At 38.4% G+C, this 22,245-nt stretch overlaps 1 protein-coding gene across 1 annotated transcript; it reads left to right on the plus strand.

Annotated features, from left to right (window-relative positions):
• Window positions 1-1,165: 1,165 nt before the first annotated feature.
• LOC117412820 (regulator of G-protein signaling 5-like) lies at window positions 1,166-20,954 on the plus strand. The gene is made up of 5 exons (XM_034021404.3): window positions 1,166-1,357; window positions 6,501-6,614; window positions 7,772-7,833; window positions 17,311-17,477; window positions 17,776-20,954. Exons 1-5 carry the CDS (start codon window positions 1,314-1,316, stop codon window positions 17,932-17,934), a joined length of 546 nt encoding a protein of 181 aa, XP_033877295.1. The 5' UTR covers window positions 1,166-1,313; the 3' UTR covers window positions 17,935-20,954.
• Window positions 20,955-22,245: the final 1,291 nt, after the last annotated feature.

Consider the following 22,245-nt stretch of genomic DNA (forward strand, 5'->3'; position numbering starts at 1 on the left):
TGTTTTTTTCTCAGCGTGTGGATCTAGGGGCTTGTGATTTGTGACCTATTGGATATCGACGCGCCGGTTACTTCTGTTTTAGCGCAGTAAGAAAATATAGGCTGCCAGTAGATTGATAATAAAAAGGTAAATTGATCATTTACCTTTGATTAGTAAACGCCTAAAAAAACTATTCAAATGTGCACATATCTGGTATTTTTGAATTCGGGACACTCAGAGCAATTCAAGACTAATGTCTTTTTTACCTGTGGAACTAATGCTGTCAATATTCCGCCATCTTGTATGACAAGTTACATGACAAGCTACGTCACTTAAACCTGCTTCACCATTGGTGGACACCCTTATGACTAATCCGTCTCAGTCAGTCTTGGATGGCAACCGACTGATCACATCTGAAAGAAACTGCATCTGAAAAAGATTCATCATGCTCAATCTTCAAATCTGAAGACATCCCTACTGAAATCTGTATAATCTTGGTTTTAAGGGGCGCATTGCCACACAGGTGTATGCTAGTATGAGAATACAGTCAGAAAATTCATGAAAGTAGACACAGTTTGGCAAATCAAGGGTTAGGGTTAGGGTTAGGGTTAGGGTTAGGGTTATGATGGGACATATGGCACATTCATTCCCAAAGATAAAACAAAAAATAATCACTGAATAGCCATGTCTTTCTCTGCTTGATCATGTGTGCCCTGGTGCTTTTAGTTTTGTTGGTTAGAGGTAATATCATTTTTTTTAAAAGCAATCATATACCAATGATGATGATCCTGTAGTTAAAAACTGAAGATTTCAATGTAACTGTAACAGGCCGATGTTACTTACGTGTGGCGTCACTGAATAATAATGAATCAGACACAGAGCAGTGGGTGTTGACACGCCGCACAGGCGCGCATATTTAATTAACACACAGGTGCTGCCACTAGGGTACCAGCAATGGCCCTAGTGTCAGATTTAATAAAGAAAACAAAAGAAAACAAAGTTAAAAAATAAAATTGTGCCCACAGATGGCGAGCACTGCTCCCAGTAAAAGGAACGTCCCGCTCCAGGAACCTACTGCACTACTAACCCTCACTGTACTTAGTTTGGGATTAAATCCCCTAAACTGATCTACTTCTGTGCTCCCGGTGTCCCAACATCCTCACAGTGACTCTGGCATCCTTCACGAGCACTGTCCTCCTGTGACTGGGCTTTGGGCTGGCTTTGATCCAGCAGGCAGACTCTATAAAACCCCAAGAGCTATAAGACAGAGGCAAAAAAAGAGAGCTTCACTGTGCACTTTGTGAGAGAGAACAGGACTGTAACAACTTGTTAAAATGTGCAAAGGATTAGCAGCTTTACCCCAGACATGTCTGGAAAGGTGAGAAAGATTTTTATATTCTTTGAATTAACACAGTTCTATTACACAGTAGCACTGGAGCTGAGTGATTTATATTGTATTTTCTTATTGAAGTCATTTTCCAAATTGTCAAAAGTATAATGGTTTGATTAGTTACACATGTATTTATTGATGGACTGTATGTACAGCTATATGGCTGAACTTTTTGAGTGTGACGAATCCTAAAAGATAATAGATATTTAAATCAAGAACATCTTAGTTTCGCTTTGACTAAACAAGTAAAGCATCAGATAAAATGAATATCAAACACAGAAGACTTCAATAAAATATTTAGATGGTTATGAAATTGCATATTAATTCTTGGGTTACTGACAAAACGTGGTCTTAAAGAGTGTAATATGTGTTTTACAGGAGCATGTAACTGTAATTAACTTTCAACCAGCTTGGGAATTTTCTTAAACACCATACAGCAAATATATACATATATAATACTAGCAATGTTATAGAAAAGTATACTTACTAGTAACCCATGGGGACCACGAACAAAACATATTTTTTATTTAACAAGTATGTATTAAAGTGATGATGTACAGTCTCTTTCAGCTGGTAGAATATAACATCTGCCAGCCTTTAAACAAACAGCATATTTACAGTGTGTATATCATTCTGTTTCATATCAATGAAAAGCTTATATCTGATAACTGATTTATTTTAATATAGGCAGGCTTTTATCTGAAGAACCTCATTTATAAGGCAGCAGTGACTATATCAAATTAAAGTTATTATTATTATTATTATTATTATTATTATTATTATTAGTTGGAAATGCGTTGGTCCTAGCTAGAGAGAAGAATGTTTTATCTCCGTCATGATTATTAGAGAACGGTTTAAAATGGGCTCTTTCAGAGAAGCATCGGTTTGTTTTGTGATTTGGTCTATTCATGATATAAGCTACAGTTTATCACGGTTGCAATCGTGTAGAAAATCATTAGACTACTAGCTTTAATTCGTTATAACTGGGTATCTGTACCTTTGAGACCAAAACTATGCAGTTTTACAACTGAGTTCATTCTGTGTGTTGGAAATCTGATATTTGTAACAGGTTTCAATAAAATATCTAGTCAATGCTTGGTACAGTATTTCTTTGGCAAGCTGCCTTTTTTTTCTTACTATTCATTTTACCTACTTAAACAGAGTTCCAATGTGTATACTTTTAACATTTTAAAGAAAACAAAAGAACACATAGTACTGTAAATAAGATAAGAAGGTATGTAAATACTGTTAACTTTAGTGCAATGCGTATTGCAATAATAATAATAATAATAATAATAATAATAATAATAATAATAATAATAATAATAATAATAATAATAATAATTAATCTGACCCAAACTGTCTTGCCTGTGCTTTAATACAGGTTAATAACCTCTACCTTCTGAGTACTGTACTTGCAATTAAAGGAAAATAATTTTAAGAAAATACAATGCAATAAACAGAGCAAATTATGTTGTTATTTTTTTCATTACCGATGGCATGTTTATCGAATCAAAACAAGTCTCGTTTTTTGCAAGAATGTATTCATTTTCCTAACATGACCATTTTTAAAAATTACCAAATGGATTTCTATCACAATGGTGTTCTCTTGCATCGCACTGCCTTGTCATTGTCCTAAATGGGTAAGAAACGGATCAGGAACAGATGTACAACATTAAGTTCATCAAGCTAAAATTCATTGAACTGTAAATACACTGAGCCTAAAAACACATAATAGTAGCACCTAATTTAGTTATCTTTACAAGTTGATGTGCATCATTCAGTAAAACACCCAAAGCTCACCAATCATGTCTTCTCTAGTCTACCCATATCCATCCCTTTGTTATTTTAAACAGGCTTATCTGTACAACATATAAAAAAGGGTTAATTAATCTTCCTGACCCTTTTTGCAGAGTACTTTGCTTAGTCTTGCGAAGGTCAAGAATGCTAGGTAGAGTACATCATCTTCTCATGCTTTGCGGGAATAGGAAAATATGATGTTGTAGGGAAAGCTATGAACTATCTCTCACCCTTCCAATGAAGCACTTTGAAACATGTGTTTATTTTACATAGTATGTCCAAAATACAGTAGAACCCCAACATTGCAAATACATTAGTAAAGAGGGTGTTCATAAGGCTGAAAACCAAACATGACTACATGTTGAAGAAGAAGAAGAAGAAGAAGAAGAAGAAGAAGAAGAAGAAGAAAACTAAAATATGACAGGAGAACAGTGTTTAAACAGTAAAATTCATAGTTGAGACCTTGGAGCCCTCTTTCAGCTCTAAGTGGTGTTTTTGGTTGACCGGTTATTTAATTTGTAGGGTTTGTAATTTTGAAGTATCACTCTACCAGTATTTTTAACAGATGGTCACTGTCTAGTACTTCTGTCAGGAGCCAAACATGATTCAACATTGTTTTGCTTTCAACAACCATTTATTTAGCTGTTGAGAAATGAGATAACAGAAAGCTTCCAATAAAAACTTGTTGATATGGATTGCCTACAATAAAGCCAGAACATTTGAAAACCATATGTCGTCATGTGGTGTCTAGATTTTGTATGCATCTAAGAACCCCTTTGTCCTCTTACATAAAACTAGATATTAAGTAGTACAGACACTGCATGATCTGTTGAACTTTTAGAGAAATTGCTGTCTAGATAGTGATGAGAATCAGAGGGTTGTGGTTAGGTCTGAGCTCTTAGTACATTTTCACTCTGCAGCATGGGGTTAGACCAATACGCAACCAAAGAATCAGTAACGGTTGACTGAAAATGTGCTTTCAACACAGACAGCTGCACAACCTAGCGAATCAATGGTTGTGCAAGTAAATGAATGGTTTTAATTAAATGGTCACACTTCATAATGACAGGTAATAGATGTACATGTACCAGAACAGTTGAGTGCTGAATTAATGATTTCTCTTTTTTTACCAGTAGTGTTGTTGGTGTTGTACTGTAGGTGGAACTGCAAGTAACTGCATCAAGGAAAATGATTACAACTTTATCTTGTATGGATCGTTTTCTAACTGTTTTACTTGTTCACATATATTGATATCCTTAGGGTCAACCTAACTCACTGGGATAAGCCACTGCTGGATTTTATTTCACAGTGTTAGGGAATAACCATGGATTGCATCAAATACCTACCATGGTTATCTCTGCTTTTTCATTTTATTTCAGACAGTAACATGATATAAGGTCCCCATGATTTGTTTTGTTGTCTTTTCATTCATCACAAATATGTCCTTATGAACTGTAATAGGAAACAGTATTTGTTTCACTTATGCATATACATTTGTAGTCAAAAGTTTACATACCCCAATGTAAATTTATAATTTCTAGAAATTTCTCGAAAACAAAGAATTTTCGTAAAAATCTTTTGTGACAAAAGTTTTGCTTTTGTGGATGAGGAAAAAATGTTACAAGAAATAGATGTCTACAATTATTTATTTCAGAAATGTATTTGCAAAACTCCAAAAATGCTAATTCAAAAAGATTCATACTCTTTGATGCTATGATAGTATTGTCTGCAAAGTGCTAGAAATTTCAATATGATAATGCAGAACCTAATTCTAGCAAAGTCTAGAAAATGCTGGATTGTAGGTGAACATTCTTAGAGAGTATAAAAGGGTTAGGCATAGGATGATTGCTGTCAATATGGGGAAAAAGTAAAGAGCTATCTGAAGGCAGAAAAATATTTATTGTCATAAAGCTGGAGAAGGATACAAGAAGATTTCCAAGCATTTGTGTATCCCAATTTCAACTATTGTTTCTATTATCAAGAAGTACAAGACGCGTGGTACTGTCACAATGTTCCCTCAGTCTGGAAGAAAGAAGGTTCTTTCACCAAGAACAAATAGAAGAATTGCGAGGAAGGTTGATAACAATGTGAGACTGACTGCCAAAGATATTCAAAGTGAATTAGCTGTAAGTGGGACTGGGGTTTCCATTTCAACCATAGGTCGAGTATTGCATGGTGATGGTCTCAATGGTCGCAGGCCAAGGTTAAAAAGTCACTCTTAGTAAAACGTCACAAGGACAATCGCTTAAAGATTGCAAAATGGCATTTGAATGATGGATATGAGTTCTGGTAAAAGGTTTTGTGGAGTGATGAAACAAAAATGGAGCTATTTGGTCACACTGATAGTCACTACGTTTGGAGAAAGTCTGGTGAGGCATAAAAAGAAAAGAACACCATACCTACTGTACCTAGGTGGTAATATCCTTCTATGGGGCTGTTTTTCCTCTAATGGCACAGGAAATTCAGTTCTAATACATGGTAAAATGGATTCCATAGCATACCAAAAGATATTGGCCAATCATCTGAAACCCTCTCCTACGAAACTTCAAAATCTACTTCAGAATGGTTAAAGAATAAAATCAAGGTTCTGGAATGGCCTAGTCAAAGTCCCAATCTAAATCCGATTGAGAATCTTTGGTATGAGTTGAAGAATGCTCAAGAGAAGTCCTCGAACTTTGAATGAACCGGAACAATTTTGCGTTGAAGAATGGTCAAAAATCACTAATGAATCATGCCAAAAGCTAATTGACAAATATCCTAATCATTTAAAAGAGGTTATTATTGCTAAAGATGTCTCAACTAGCTATTAATTTAATTTTCCTTGTCAGGGTATGAATACGTTTGAATTAGCATTTTTGGAGTTTTGCCAAAAAATTGCTGAAATAAATAATTGTAGACGTCTATTTCTTGTAACTTTGTTTCCTCATCAACAAAAGTAAAACTTTTGCTACAAAAGATTTTTCCTATCATTATTTGTTTTCAAGAACTTTCTAGAAATTATAAATTTCCATTGGGGTATGTAAACTTTTGACTACAACTGTATAAACACATCTCATTTATTTAATTACTTGTAATCATAGGTTTATTCCAGTCCCATCACTCACTACTGTATATTAAATTACTACATTTTCAATGTTTTGATGAGATCATCTAAATATGTCACTGAGCTTTGAAATATCCCATACACAGTCACATACAGTACATAGTTTACAACAAACGTATTTGTTCATATGTAATGCTTTTAATGAGTTCCTGAATCCTGTTTTTTATGTTTTTGGGAATGCATACAATGATATAACCATGTCATATGTGTGTGTATCTCTTTTTATAGGGCTAAGGAGATCAAGTTTAAATTGGGGACACTCCTCCAAAAACCTGAAAATGCCATTGACCTTATTATCCCTTACCCAGAAAAGCCTGAGAAGAAGCCAGAGAAGTTTCAGAAGTAAGTAACTTTACAACATTCAAATCTAGATTGGTGGCTACATAAATGTGAGATTTGTTGTATTATTTCTCTGGGTTTTTTTGTGTCAGGGACACTGAAAGCATTCCCTGAAAACATTTTAATAGATTTTCTGACCAGCACTTGTAGTGGTAATTGATTATTTGGTTTAGGCTCTATTATGAAGTAGTTGGTTAGCAGACAAGAGGGTACTATTCTTAACAGTAATGTGAATTGTGCACAATAAACAGGAATGTTAAATACCCTTTTTAGATGAACCATAAAATTCTGTTTTTCAAGTTTTAATTTCAATTGAGTGACAACAGCTTCTACTCATATGGATACAAACTGACATAAATTAATGTTAGTGGCACAAGACAGACTGTGCTGCCTTTTTCAGTATCGCCCATCTGTTCTCTTATAAATGGTTTCATCATTAGGAGACTTAATTTAATTTGGATTAAAGCCCTCGAGCAAAACGCTCAGATTGTACTTAATAAGAGCATGTCTTACTCTTATGATTGGCCGTTACCCTGGCCACATAAATGATTGCTGTTGAATCAGTCCCTATTCAACAAAGGTCTGTGTACTTTGTTATACTGCCATGTAACAGATCATGTTTTTACAATTAATGATAGAACTGGGAACTTTAGAGGTTTCAAGCCTGCTAATTAAGGTAAAATAGATTAATTAGTATATGACCTTAGCACTTATTAAAAAGTTACTTATTGTGTTTAAACTGTGATTTATTTAGATAACTTTAAGGACTGTTTCAAGTATCAAGTAATGAAACCTTTTCACAGAGGCTTAGAGGTTTTACAAAAGCTTAGGTTGTATTGTTATTTTAAAAAGCATGATTAAAGCATGATTTGATCTAAGTTTATAAACACCTTTCTAAAAATGCCCTTGGAAAGCATTTCTTAAAACAGTCTTAATAAAGTTTTGTGAATAAACAAATTAGAACCAATATGGGTGCTTGGCACTCCTATCCTTTAATGTGTACAGTAGCAACTGGGAGATTTGTACTGAACCTGCAATCTCTCCTATGCATTCCCACAGATATACTTATAAATCTAATCAACTTTCTATATACAACTCTGATAAATGCAATTTCATAGAAAACTGCCCATTGTCAACCTCCCATGTGTTTTATTTTACAGACCATCACCAGAAGAAGCGCTGCAGTGGCGTGAATCCCTGGATAAAGTGTTACTCAACAACTGTAAGTCATTTGCATCTGCATCCCATTATCTTAACATATGTGGTACCTTCAAAATCCCTGCTGATACAATCTTATTAAGCATACACCTTTACTTTAAAGTAAGCTTACTTGCAGAATCATATTCATTTATTTGTGCAGAATATATTGTCCTTAAATGTCAAACAGCTACAGGTTACATCACACTACTCAATGCCTTCTCTTAAAAGAAGGAAAAGTGTTGTGAACCTCTTGCATCCCCGAATAACAAAAGATAATAGAAACATATTATTATTTATTTCTTAGCAGACACCCTTATCCAGAGCAACTTACAATTGTTACAATATATCACATTATTTTTTACATACAATTACCCATTTATATAGTTGGGTTTTTACTGGAGCAATCTAGGTAAAGTACCTTGCTCAAGGGTAGAGTAGCAGTGTCCCCCACCTGGGATTGAACCCACGACCCTCCAGTCAAGAGGCCAGAGCCCTAACCACTACTCCACACTGCTACCCTGATTCATTTATCATTTTGTTTATAGTATGGCAAAATCCAAGAACATGAAGTTGAGTACATTGTTTCTCTATGGTATGCATGGAATGTTTAGTCTATTTAAACTTGCAAAGATGTTTAAAGACAGATTTTCAGTAAAAGCAATTGACTTTTAAAGTGACTAATGAACGTTGACTTCCAGCTGGCTTTGGTGCAGTATTTTTATATGGAATATTTCACAAGTTATTTTCCATTTGTTAAATAGACAGCAGTTGACATTTACAGGTTTACTTTGAAATGAGTTTCTCTTCTAAATGGCAATGCTCTAGCAGGACAATGGCAAAGCAATGGCTGCACAAGTTTATCCACAGTGGAAACATATATATATATATATATATATATATATATATATATATATATATATATATATATATATATATATATATACACACAGTACTGTGCAAAAGTTTTAGGCAGGTGTGAAAAAATGCTGTAAAGTAAGAATGATTTCAAAAATGTTAATTGATTGTATTTATCAATTAACTAAATGCAAAGTGAGTGAACAGAATAAATTTGCAGACGACACAAAAATAGGAGGAGTGGCAAACACTGTTGAAGCAGCAAAGGTCATTCAAATGATCTAGACAGCATTCAGAATTGGGCAGACACATGGCAAATGAAAGTATTGCATGCAGGCAATAAAAACGTGCATTATAAATATCATATGGGAGATACTGAAATTGAAGAAGGGAACTATGAAAAAGACCTAGGAGTTTATGTTGACGCAGAAATGTCTTCATCTAGACAATGTGGGGAAGCTATAAAAAAGACCAACAAGATGCTCGGATATATTGTGAGAAGTGTTGAATTTAAATCAAGGGAAGTAATGTTAAAACTCTACAATGCATTAGTAAGACCTCATCTAGAATATTGTGTTCAGTTCTGGTCACTTCGTTACAAAAAGGATATTGCTGCTCTAGAAAGAGTGCAAAGAAGAGCAACCAGAATTATCCCGGGTTTAAAAGGCATGTCGTATGCAGACAGGCTAAAATAATTGAATCTATTCAGTCTTGAGCAAAGAAGACTACGAGGCGATCTGATTCAAACATTCAAAATCCTAAAAGGTATAGACAATGTCAACCCAGGGGACTTCTTTGACCTGAAAAAAGAAACAAGGACCAGGGGTCACAAATGGAAATTAGATAAAGGGGCATTCAGAACAGAAAATAGGAGGCACTTTTTTACACAGAGAATTGTGAGGGTCTGGAACCAACTCCCCAGTAATGTTGTTGAAGCTGACACCCTGGGATCCTTCAAGAAGCTGCTTGATGAGATTCTGGGATCAATAAGCTACTAACAACCAAACAAGCAAGATTGTTTGAATGGCCTCCTCTCGTTTGTAAACTTTCTTATGTTCTTATGTTCTTATGTTCTTATATATATATATATATTGTCACAAAGACGGCCAGAGTGGGTGGCGTCAGACCAGACAGGAATTCAAAACAAAGACAGTGGTTGATGATGAGCTGAGTGCAATGGCTGCACTCAGCGTTTATTAACAAATAAAAGGGTTGAAAACAGCACAAAACACGGGACACGGCACTATACGCCAAAGTAAAAAGACAAACAAAACGCACTAAACACAAACGGTGCTCGGAGACAAACAAACACGGTGAGTACACACACTTATCTTCACTTTTACGATCTTTAACTTAACTCTCCTCTCTCTCTCTCCCGTTCTCCTCTTCCGAACACCTAACCACGACTGAGTGAAACTGTGCATCTATATATACTGTTGTGCTGGGATTCAATTACTAATTAATTACTCACTTGAATCCCAGCACGTGAATTCATTACGTGCAACCCCGTGCCACACATTACATTTAACCAGCACGTGAAGTGATTTGTGCTCTCCTCGTGCCTAAATACAAATCTACACTTTAAATATACGTGAAACACAGACCCGTTTATATCCCGTGTACCAATCTATACACCAACATTAACACACACACGCACGCAACATACACCACAGATCACACAAATGCACACAGGGGCGGGGCACTTTGCCACATATACCCCCCCTTGTGCGCAGCACACATGGCCTCAACGGCCACCTCCCCCCTTAAAAACCCAGCAGTCCAGAACAAAGTCTCGGGCTGGGAAGGGAGGCTTCAGTGGGCCCTTGGCTGGCAATGCTGTCAGCACCCCTGCCGGTAGTGGCACGGCTGACAGCCTGTTGGTCCCATCCTGCAGCGAAAAAGCTGCGGGGGCAGGTGGTCCCCCGACCTCCCCCTTCTTCGTAGCCGGCAGCTCCCTCCTGTGGGGCTCCGGCCACAAGAACTCCTGCAGTGAAACTGCTGCTGGGGAAAGTGGTCTCCAGACCTCGTCCCCCTTCTTCGTGGCCGGCAGCTCCCCTTTCTGGGGCTCCGGCCACCGTACTCCCTGCGGAGGTACGGGCAGCAGAGGCAGCTCCTGCTCCTCTGCTCCGGGCGGTGGCGGAGGCAGAGGCAGCTCCAGCTCCTCTGCTCCTGGCGGTGGTGGAGGCAGAGGCAGCTCCAGCTCCTCTGCTCCTGGAGATGGTGGAGGCAGAGGCAGCTCCAGCTCCTCTGCTCCTGGCGGTGGTGGAGGCAGAGGCAGCTCCAGCTCCTCTGCTCCTGGAGGTGGTGGAGGCAGAGGCAGCTCCTGCTCCTCTGCTCCTGGAGGTGGTGGAGGCAGAGGCAGCTCCTGCTCCTCTGCTCCTGGAGGTGATGGAGGCAGAGGCAGCTCCTGCTCCTCTGCTCCTGGAAGTGGTGGAGGCAGAGGCAGCTCCTGCTCCTCTGCTCCTGGCGGTGGTGGAGGCAGAGGCAGCTCCTGCTCCTCTGCTCCTAGTGGAGGAAGCGGTGGAGGTGGCGGAGGCAGAGGCAGCTCCTGCTCCTCTGCTCCTGGTGGTGGTGGAGGCAGAGGCAGCTCCTGCTCCTCTGCTCCTAGTGGAGGAAGCGGTGGAGGTGGCGGAGGCAGAGGCAGCTCCTCTGCTCCTGGCGGCGCTGGCTCCCTCCGCTGTGGCGGCTGGGCTGGTGCGCGCCGTGCTGCCTTCAGCAGCATGAATAGAGGCTGCTGGGGGACACCAGCCTCCTGCCCCTCTCCCCCCCAAAAATTTCCAGGGGGTTGGGCCTGTAACTCCTCCCCTTCCGGCCCTTGGGGCTGAACCAGCAGGCATTTTCCCTCTGCTGGTGGCTTGGGTCCCAGGGCTGTGGAAGCCCCGACTTGCCTCCCTTTGGGCTGTGGACGCACTGACTCCTCCCTTTTGGGCTGTGGACGCACCGACTCCTCCCTTTTGGGCTGTGGACGCACCGACTCCTCCCTTTTGGGCTGTGGACGCACCGACTCCCCCCTCTTGGGCTGTGGACGTTCGGGCTCCCCCCACTCAGGCGTAGGACGTTCGGGCTCCTCCCACTCAGGCGTAGGACGTTCGGGCTCCTCCCACTCAGGCGTAGGACGTTCGGGCTCCTCCCACTCAGGCGTAGGACGTTCGGGCTCCTCCCACTCAGGCGTAGGACGTTCAGGCTCCTCCCATTTGGGCTGTGGACGCTCAGGCTCCTCCCGCTTGGTCTGTGGACGCTCAGGCTCCTCCCATTTGGGCTGTGGACGCTCAGGCTCCTCCCGCTTGGGCTGTGGACGCTCAGGCTCCTCCCACTTGGGCTGTGGAGGCAAAACCAGCAGGCATTCACCCTCTGCTGGTGGAGATGGGGACAGCAGGTACTCACCCTCTGCTGGTGGAGATGGGGACAGCAGGTACTCACCCTCTGCTGGTGGTCCTGCTACCTGGGCTGCTGTTCCGTTGATGGTTGCCTCCAGGTAGCTGAGGACAAACTCCACACCTTCCTCCAAGGTGTTTGGGGTGTGTTCCTCCTGAAAGGCCTCCCATCTCTCACTGTCCATCATCCACAGGGCCCGGACGACCATGGGCAGAGACTGGGCCTCCAGCCCAGCATTCTCCAGGAACCAGCCCCGCAGTTTGATGGCGTCTTCTGCCATTGATTTTTTTGTTTTGTTTTGTTTTTTTCCCCCAAAACAATATTTGTAATTTTTTTTTTTTTTTTTTTTTTTTTTTAATCCATACCCCTCCTGGTCTGACGCTTGGAGGCGCGGCTATCCCACTTCTGACACCACGTGTCACAAAGACGGCCAGAGTGGGTGGCGTCAGACCAGACAGGAATTCAAAACAAAGACAGTGGTTGATGATGAGCTGAGTGCAATGGCTGCACTCAGCGTTTATTAACAAATAAAAGGGTTGAAAACAGCACAAAACACGGGACACGGCACTATACGCCAAAGTAAAAAGACAAACAAAACGCACTAAACACAAACGGTGCTCGGAGACAAACAAACACGGTGAGTACACACACTTATCTTCACTTTTACGATCTTTAACTTAACTCTCCTCTCTCTCTCTCCCGTTCTCCTCTTCCGAACACCTAACCACGACTGAGTGAAACTGTGCATCTATATATACTGTTGTGCTGGGATTCAATTACTAATTAATTACTCACTTGAATCCCAGCACGTGAATTCATTACGTGCAACCCCGTGCCACACATTACATTTAACCAGCACGTGAAGTGATTTGTGCTCTCCTCGTGCCTAAATACAAATCTACACTTTAAATATACGTGAAACACAGACCCGTTTATATCCCGTGTACCAATCTATACACCAACATTAACACACACACGCACGCAACATACACCACAGATCACACAAATGCACACAGGGGCGGGGCACTTTGCCACAATATATATATTAATTTTATTTTAAAAATTTAGTCGTTGCCAATCAGTTTTTATTGTTTTCTCCCCAATTTGAAATGCCCAATTATTTTTAGGCTCAGCTCACCGCTACCACCCCTGCGCTGACTCGGGAGGGGCGAAGATGAACACACGCTGTCCTCCGAAGCGTGTGCCGTCAGCCGCCCGCTTCTTTACACTCTGCAGACTCACCATGCAGTCGCCTCAGAGCTACAGCGTCGGAGGACAACGCAGCTCTGGGCAGCTTACAGGCAAGCCTGCAGGTGCCCGGCCAGACTACAGGGGTCGCTGGTGCGTGGTGAGCCGAGGACACCCTGGCCGACCTAACCCTCCCTCCCCCGGACGACGCTCGGCCAATTGAGCGCCGCCCCCTCGGAGCTCCCGTCCACGGTCGGCTGTGGAATAGTGGACTCGAACCGGCGACGTCCAGGCTATAGAGCGCATCCTGCACTCTAGCGAGTGCTTTTACTGGATGCGCCACTAGGGAGCCCCATATGTTCTTATATATATAGGAAAAAGAAAAAAAAGAAAAGGATATTTCAGGTACTTAAAAAGGTAGAATAATTGATTACAAATCAATTATCAGGACGTTTCGGACTACAAGTCCTTCATCGGCTGAATACAAAAAAACAGTGCTTTAAGAAGTTGATAAAAAACAAACAAGTAGTCTTTTAAACAAAATTCAAGAATGTTGATGATGAGATGATGATGACCTCAGAATAGAATGTTCATTCCAAATGGCTCCAAAGTGCCTAGTTTGAAAATAAGTTCACATTCCTTTTGTTTCCTGACAGCATTAGTTCCATAGCATTGAACCATCCCACAAATTGTGATGTCTTCTATAGTGTGGTCATTTCTGTTAAAATGTCTGGTGACAGGAAAGGTAGAGGTGTTAATTTGTATACTTCTCAGATGTTCCACGAAGCAATCAGCCAAGCGTCGTTTTGTTTCACCAATATATAGCTTGTTACATTTGATGCAGCCAATGCAATATACTATTCCTTTACTAATGCAAGTAAAAGTATCATGGATAGTAAATGAGGATTTTGCTCCCTTAACTACTGTGTTGCTGTGAATGTATTTACAAGTTGCACATCGTGACCTATTGCATGGAAACATACTCTTAAGATTGGGTCGAATGTTACCTTGGACCAGATGCTCTCTTAGATTTTTGTCTCTTCTGTATGACATTAGAGTAGGGTTATTGAAAATAGGAGCTGTAGAAGGATCATCTTGAAGAATGCTAAAATTTCTTTGTATAATGTGTTCTACTTTTTTGGTCATATGATGATATGTAAGAACAAGGGGAATACGATTGTTGGTATTCTGTGTTTTGGTTTTGTACAAGGCATCCTTTCTGTTTATTGTCGATACTCGTAACTGAGCTTCTCTAAGTATAGTGTCTGGAAAACCACAGTTTTTGAAAAATGCACACATGTCATTTGTTTTATTCAAAAAAGCAGTATCATCACTGCAAATGCATCTCAGTCTTAGTAATTGGGAGTATGGAATGGAGTTGTGACAAGATTTGGGATGTGAGGAGTCGTATCTTAGATATGAATGAGAGTCTGTTTCTTTTAGAAGATTGTAGTATTGATGGTACAATTAGAAACCGTGATGGTAATGTCTAAGAAAGAAATTTGTTTAGAAATGTTCCATGTATACTTTAGAGCTGGATGAAACTGGTCAATAAAATATATGAAATCCATTAAATCTTCATTAGTGTTCAATGTATGATATAACATTGGTGTATGTCCCTTGTACTGTTGAAAAACTTTATTTTCGATCCATCCCATAAAAAGACGTATAAGAGGGCCCCATTTTTGTTCCCATGCTGACACCTCTAATTTGTTTATAAAAGTCTCCATTAAAGGAGAAACAATTCAAAGAAAGGACGAGTTGGGCTAGTTGCAAAAGAATATCGGTTGCAGGTTCTTTTATTGTCCATTTATCAAGGAAGTATTTTAGTGCTTGTAAACCGTCACTGTTGGGGATAACTGTGTAGAGGCTTTTGACATCCATTGAGAAGAAAGTTATATTTTCACTGTTACCATTTAAATAAAAATTATCTATTATTTGCAAAAAATGGTTAGAGTCTTTAACGTATGAAGGTAGAGATTCCACAATGGGTCTGAAGACATCATCAAGGAACTTGGAAATTATTTCAGTGGGGCAGGAACATGCTGATACAATAGGACGGCCTGGGTTGGTAGGCTTATGAATTTTACAAAGTAAATAAAAACGGCTACAGCGAGGGTTTTCAACAATAAGATTAGACGCAGATTTTGGTAATAAGTTATTCTGGATGGCTGTGTTTGGACAGAATATACATTTATTCTGTCCAAACACAGCTGCCATCTGTTAGAAAATTAAACAAATACTGTTGGCATTTGTCTAATGTTGGAGACAATAAGTGTCAAAGGTTATTTATCTTTCATTTATTGATGGTGCATGAGTGAGGCGACAATCTCATCATCTAAGCAACAAAGCACAATGCCACTTTTATCAGCATGCAAATTAAAGGAGTAGAGCCACTGCAGTTTTGATAAAAGTTTATTTTTTTGTGAAATACAGATACTGGTACTGAATTACGAGTGGGATAAAATATATAGCAATTTTGTATAATACACTTAGCAATATCATGTATCATCCACTTACTGGTACATCATAATACCTCCATAGTTTGGCTTTAAAACACACATCCATGAGAAGTATACTAACTACAGTATAACAAAACATTGGAAAGCTGGTAGCAGCATACCCTACAATTTTAGCTAACATAGAGATTTGGAAAGTAATGTTGTAGGCCATAGCCACAGAAAAAAAGACAATGTAGTTAAGCAATTGAAATACACTGCAAAATATGAATTGGACATGCTTAAGCTAATGCATACACAAAAAATATCCACGATCCTCAAGAGCTTGGGTACCAGTTGCCTAAAATATATATTTTTTTCTGAAGTTGTATTATGATAAACTGTATTATGACAAAGTGTATGTATTATGACAAAGTGTCCTGTGCTCATGTTAAAACCCTTTACATATGAGTCTCTAGGGGTAGATTCCTAAGCAGAAAGACAGCTGTACACTGCCACGCTTATGCCATGGCACTCATTTGATAGAGGCCTTTTCATTCATTTGCCAAACTGAGGCCCTTCATGAGACCTCCCCTCAGGCAAAAAAAAATTAAAAATCCACTTCAGGATAACCTGTTCTTTTTAATAGCAAGGCATCCATAGAATGAGGGCTGCTCTCTTTACCAAATGTTCTAATTACCATTGATATTCCATAAGGAGTTTTTTTGTTTATTTATTTATTTTTTTACATACACTTTATTTATCCATTAACTTGCCGAGATGTTTCTCTTAAGTTGAAAAAGTCATGTCAATTAAAAAACAAATGAGACAAATTTTAAAAAAAAATGTTATGGAACAGAAACGTATTTACAATAAAATATGTTAGGTGTGAAAAACAAAATTTCTGTGAAGATTATTGTAAAGCTTATATATAGAACAAGTCGTAGTTGACAGTCAGTGTTATACCTTGTTTAATATAGCCTGAACATAATACAATCAAGGACTTGCAGTAATATTTCCTTAAAAATCTGTAGCAGTATCCAAGTATGAAATAGGTATTGGGAATTCATAGCATGTCTTTTCTTCCAGCTGCTTGTAGGAGTTTATGTATATTAATATTCTTCCTTGAAAGATAGTATGTGTCAATGTTTGGCAGTTTAACAGAATAGAGAATATAAATGTTTTTCGAAGCATGTCAGCTGGACATGATGTTAGCTTCAAACAAGCAAGGGCTGAAGGAATGTTAAGTATTTTCATATTGTTTTTGTGTTTTCCTTGTTTTCAGCTTATCTTGGTATTTGTCAAAAACACTTTAGACCCCAGTGAGGTTTTTTTAAACATTGTAAGAAGTTATTAATCATGTGTGACTTTATTTGACTCGTGGTCTTTCAAACCAAATGCCTTCAGCCTGTTACTGACGCACAAGCACTTTTGTAGTAAAGATTTGATCAAGACTGTCTTATATGGCATAAAGCCCCAACACAGCCAGACATCAAAGTAATTTGGGCCAGATTTGTCCTTCAGTTACCCCACAATAGCTTAAGTGGCTTAAAGGCTTCATATGTCGCATCTGATTCCTCTCTGCTACATACAGTACAGTAATAAATTCAGAAATTGATTTTTCCATCGGTTCTATTTTACAGATGGTCTGGCCACTTTCAGGAGCTTCCTGAGGTCTGAGTTCAGTGAGGAGAACATCGAGTTCTGGATGGCCTGTGAGGACTACAAAAAGACCAAGTCCCCAGTGAAACTGGCCTCCAAGGCTAAAAAGATCTATGAGGAGTTTATTCTGAAAGACGCTCCTAAAGAGGTTGGTTGCAAAAATACTGATTGCATATTTCTTACTGGGGTACTGGTTTTAGCTATTTGGTTTGATTGTCAGAGGTTTGTAGATAATTCTTAAAATACTTTCTTTTGTTACCTTTTATTTTAGACATTATATGATGAATAATGCAGGTCTTACAAGGCCATCTTACTGCAGGAGCTACAGCTCATGTATTATTAAAGAAAAATTAACTAGAGCATCAATAATATCTGTTTGTGACAAGTGCCATTGCTTACCAACTGATAATTATTCTAAATGGTAACCAGCTATCTTTGACCAACAGGTGAACATTGACCATTTCACCAAAGATGTGACCATCAGGAACCTTGTGGAGCCTTCACAGACCAGTTTTGAACTGGCCCAGAAGAGGATCCATGCCCTTATGGAGAAGGACTCATTTGGCAGGTTTTTGCGGTCAGAGCAATATCAGGAACTGATATAGCAATGTGGTTGGGCTGTGTAAAGCATCTCATCTTCCAAATCTCAGTAAACTTTTCTTAACATCTCTGACTTCAAACAAATTCCATTATAATGAAGTGTAATAATTTGGTTTCTAGGTTGTTTATCCAACTATTTAAAAGCCACTGTTTCCTATCATTTGAGATTTGTTCCAGGTTTGCGTAACACACAAATAGTTTTCTTAATACTAACTCACAAAATGAAATAATGTACACAACAAGCCTAATCTTTAAACAGGAATAACTAAACAGTGGCCTAGGTAGACAAGATGTAGCATTTCAGTGGTCTGACAGCTGAAGTGTACAGCTATGGCCAAAAGTTTAACATCACCTAAAATTTTAGGATTGAGACATAATTAAAAAAAAAAACTTTGAACTTAATTTAGACCTTTTATTTAACATCATGTAATCAAAGAAACTACAAAATTCTATCGCAAAAGTCTACCGGAATCCATAATAACAGTACAGTATTTCATGTTAGATTTACAAATAGTACATAATTCAATTGAGACATGGCAAGGAATATGGCCCAAAAATATGGATAGATAACCTTAATCTACAACCCGTGTTGATTCTTTACAGCCTTTTCCAACTTGCTTCAAGATGGCTTTACACAGCCCACAGAATATCGCAAACGAGCTGTTAAGCAAACAGTGCATTGCTGTTAACCTTGGCCTTCCATATAATACGTGTTTGTCAGTTTCCCTTAAGTACTGTAGTAGTTATACTAAGTAATGTGTATAAAGCATAATATGTGTACATCATCAAAAATATAGATTTTCCTGTTTTTCAAAAATTCTGTTTGAATTATACAATAAAACAATATTGTCAAAATCCCTTCATAAACAAGCTTAATGCTTCTGAAGATCTAGTTCAGGAATGGCATGGTAACCATTTTAAAGAGTCAGCATTCTACAAAACCTGTTCTAATGCACGATTCACCTCTTAACTTAACAACTGTCAGGTGTTCTATTATATATTCCAGACACAGTGTTTAGGTTACAAAACATCTTACATGTTTACAGAATTGGTTGCCCTTTATTCAAAAGGAACTGGTGTTAAACAATGCCCCTCATTCTTAATAGATACACTTAACATTTGAAAGGTTGTGTTGGGGAGGATGTATGGTAAATGCAATTCCTATTTCATCTTTGGGAAACTCACTTAAAAGATTCTAATGCAATACTAAAGCAATCAGCTGCATACCAAGAAAAACTGAACTTTGTAAAGTTCAGGAAGCCTCACAGTAAACAGACAAGTTCGAATTACCTTTTCAATTTATAGCACCAGCAAACTAAGCCTCCACTCCATGCCAGTACTATGCCTGAGAAAGTTTCAGATTTCCTTTGCGGATATGCTAAGTAGTTTCACAATCACCACTAAAGCTCAAGTGGATATGTTGGGAAGATTGAGTAGGAGTGGAACTAAATCAAAATTGTACTTGTCCGTTGAAGTTTATCCTTTAAAGTGATAAATGATGAGTGTGCAATCCAGGCTCAGTTCCAAATCCTTCCAAATCCTTTATTTACAGGTAATGAAATGCATTCTGCTCCAAATTACAATAATGATTAAGTAGGGATGTAACATTACCCACATAGTTTAGGATTAATCAAACATGTTTCTAATAATAGATATGACCACATTAGGCTACAGTCCAGTTCACATGTGTTGGCTTAATTTCAGTACATAAACAACTATTTGTCTTAAGTAAATCTCAAAATTTAAATGCTGTTGCAATCATCCATTTTCTTGCACAGTCGACTGAGGGCGTTAAACCTCTGGGCCTTGTTGCTGTTGTTAAAGAAGCACAGACATGTTTTATGAATATCAGACATTTGCTAAAATATTTATGAGTTCAATTTTTGTGAAGGGTTCCCGAGTGGCTCACCTGGTAAAAGCACAGACATGTGGTGTGCCGGGTGAGTCATACAGCGCATGTTCGCTGGGGATTCCCAAGGGCACGTCACATTGGCTCTGGTGCTCCCATGGGTTAGGGAAACATAACCAGGAAGGACTGTTTCTCTGCATCGCGCTACAGCGAACCCTGCTGGCCAGGCGCCCAATGAGCTCAAAAGCGGACACCTGCAGGGCTGGCCTTTGTCCTCCAGAGGTTGGTAGCTTGCTGATATCCGCTCTCAAGTTACTGGGTGTAAAAGAGGAAGCTGTCTCGGTGGTGGGATCAGAGGACGTCCACTGAACCTTCAAATTGGAGAGAAAATGGGGGTAAAATTGGGCACACTAAATTTTAAAAATGTATAATAATTGTTGTGAACAGGGCCTTTGTGAATGGGGTGGTGATCTATCTGTGGAATAAATCTTTATGCCATTGACTGCTATTTTAACAAACACACTTATATATACCTTTTTTAGTGTATTGCACACTTAAAAAATATAATATGACAAATGTCAATTAAAAAAATGCTTACAGTACTTAATGCCTATTAACACATATCTTTATGTCAAGAAAATAAACATTTCAGTTCTTTATTTCTTTCTTTCACTGTTTTACCAATATATAATATACATGTATGTTAACCTATGTATTAAATATACTATGTTATGCATGTGTCTTTTTTCTTATTATTGCACAAGGTATAAATCAAACTTAAAACATAGCATTGACATCAATTAAGTGCTTATTGCCATCCCATTAAAAAAATAAACACTGCAGGTCAGAAATTTCAATTGTAGAAGATGCAGTTATTTGACAACCCCAAAAGATTGCATTATAATTGGAATGCACCCAAAAGAAAAACATGTAAATGTCTAATTATGTAATCCCATTAAAAGGCAATAGTATTTCAGAAGACAAAGACAATTAAAATCAATTCTTAAAATACAAAAATAATAGTGCCCTGACCATATTGCTTCCCTTTTGGAATCAAAACCATCCCTCAAGACAATAAATGCAATTAAGGGCTTATTGGGTCAATGCTGAAACTATATGACACCATATGCATGTAATTTGTATTATAGTCAACAATATAAAGATGCATTAATACCATCATTTCCTCAAGATGTATTTATTTATTTATGTATTTATGATATGTAAAAGTGCATTCTTAAAGTAACACTCCTGTGAAGTCCAGCAATATAAACTGTTTAATTTAAAAGATGCAAAAATAAATAAATCATGTCTTGTTAACATACTACAGGTTATACAACACATACGTTGATGTAATTCCCCTACTAACTAACAAGATTCAACTGGCAAGTTCGATGTATCCCAATTATCCAAACTGAAAATAATGAACTAATTTCCTCATTCGATGACTCATTTTCTTTCACGCTCATTTCGGGGAAGCAAGCACGATCACCACTGCTGGACGATCCCCACGGCTGTTCCCTTTTTCTTAGACTGTAATATCATTTATGCCATAGAAGATACGGAAGCTATTCGACATTAAACCAAAAACATCCAAGTTGTTTGAAATATTGATATAGAGATAAACATATTGCTAGAAAATGAATTATGGGTTGCTTTATTTTATTTACATGGTCCCCTTAAAAGTGTCCTAGCTTAGCATAAAATTAAAGTAAACAATGTTAAACTGTTGCATACTCCGTTTTTACCTTTCCTCATCATTCCATGAGGGAACACGACTCCCAAGACCTGAAGTCATCTAATTTTGAAAGTTTCACCATTTAAAATGTGCATCTATGTAAAATCTGTACAACCGCGTTGCCCAGAGGCTGGGCTTATTTTCCAAACTAACACTCTACTCCTCAAATGAGTGGCAGCAGGGGTCTGAGACATAATCATCCTCCAAGAATGTCCAAGTAAGGGGACTGTGCTGGGTTCTGGCACACAAATACACCATTGCTTTTGACAGAAGGTTAGCAAATGTTTTACCTTGAGATGTCTAAATAAATGTAGTTCTGCTGGACTAGCACCACACAATGGCATACACTATCCAGGATGACTTTCATGTTCAAGGTTTGTTTATAACACTGTGCCATTTAAAGAGATACACACCTTAATGTGCTAACCAATTTAATCGCATAAAATACAAAAAAATCTCTTTGAAAAGGAATATACATCCTTTTAACATGTGTTAACATGACATGTTAAAATGTGTATTACAGTTCTTATTCTAACTTTGATCCAGATCAGACTGTAGTTCCATGGTTCGTAGATACGTGTGTAACAGATGTATTATTAAAGAATTGTTAACAACAAATTACAGATTATTACAATAACATTTCAATGATGCATTGCTATGCTATGTTATAAATGGGGCTTCTGATTTTCAGTTTTAACCAATAGAAACTGATAAAACACTCCCGATGCAAAG

The sequence above is a fragment of the Acipenser ruthenus genome, unplaced genomic scaffold (genome assembly GCF_902713425.1).
Source record: "Acipenser ruthenus unplaced genomic scaffold, fAciRut3.2 maternal haplotype, whole genome shotgun sequence".
Classification (NCBI taxonomy): Eukaryota; Metazoa; Chordata; class Actinopteri; order Acipenseriformes; family Acipenseridae; genus Acipenser; species Acipenser ruthenus.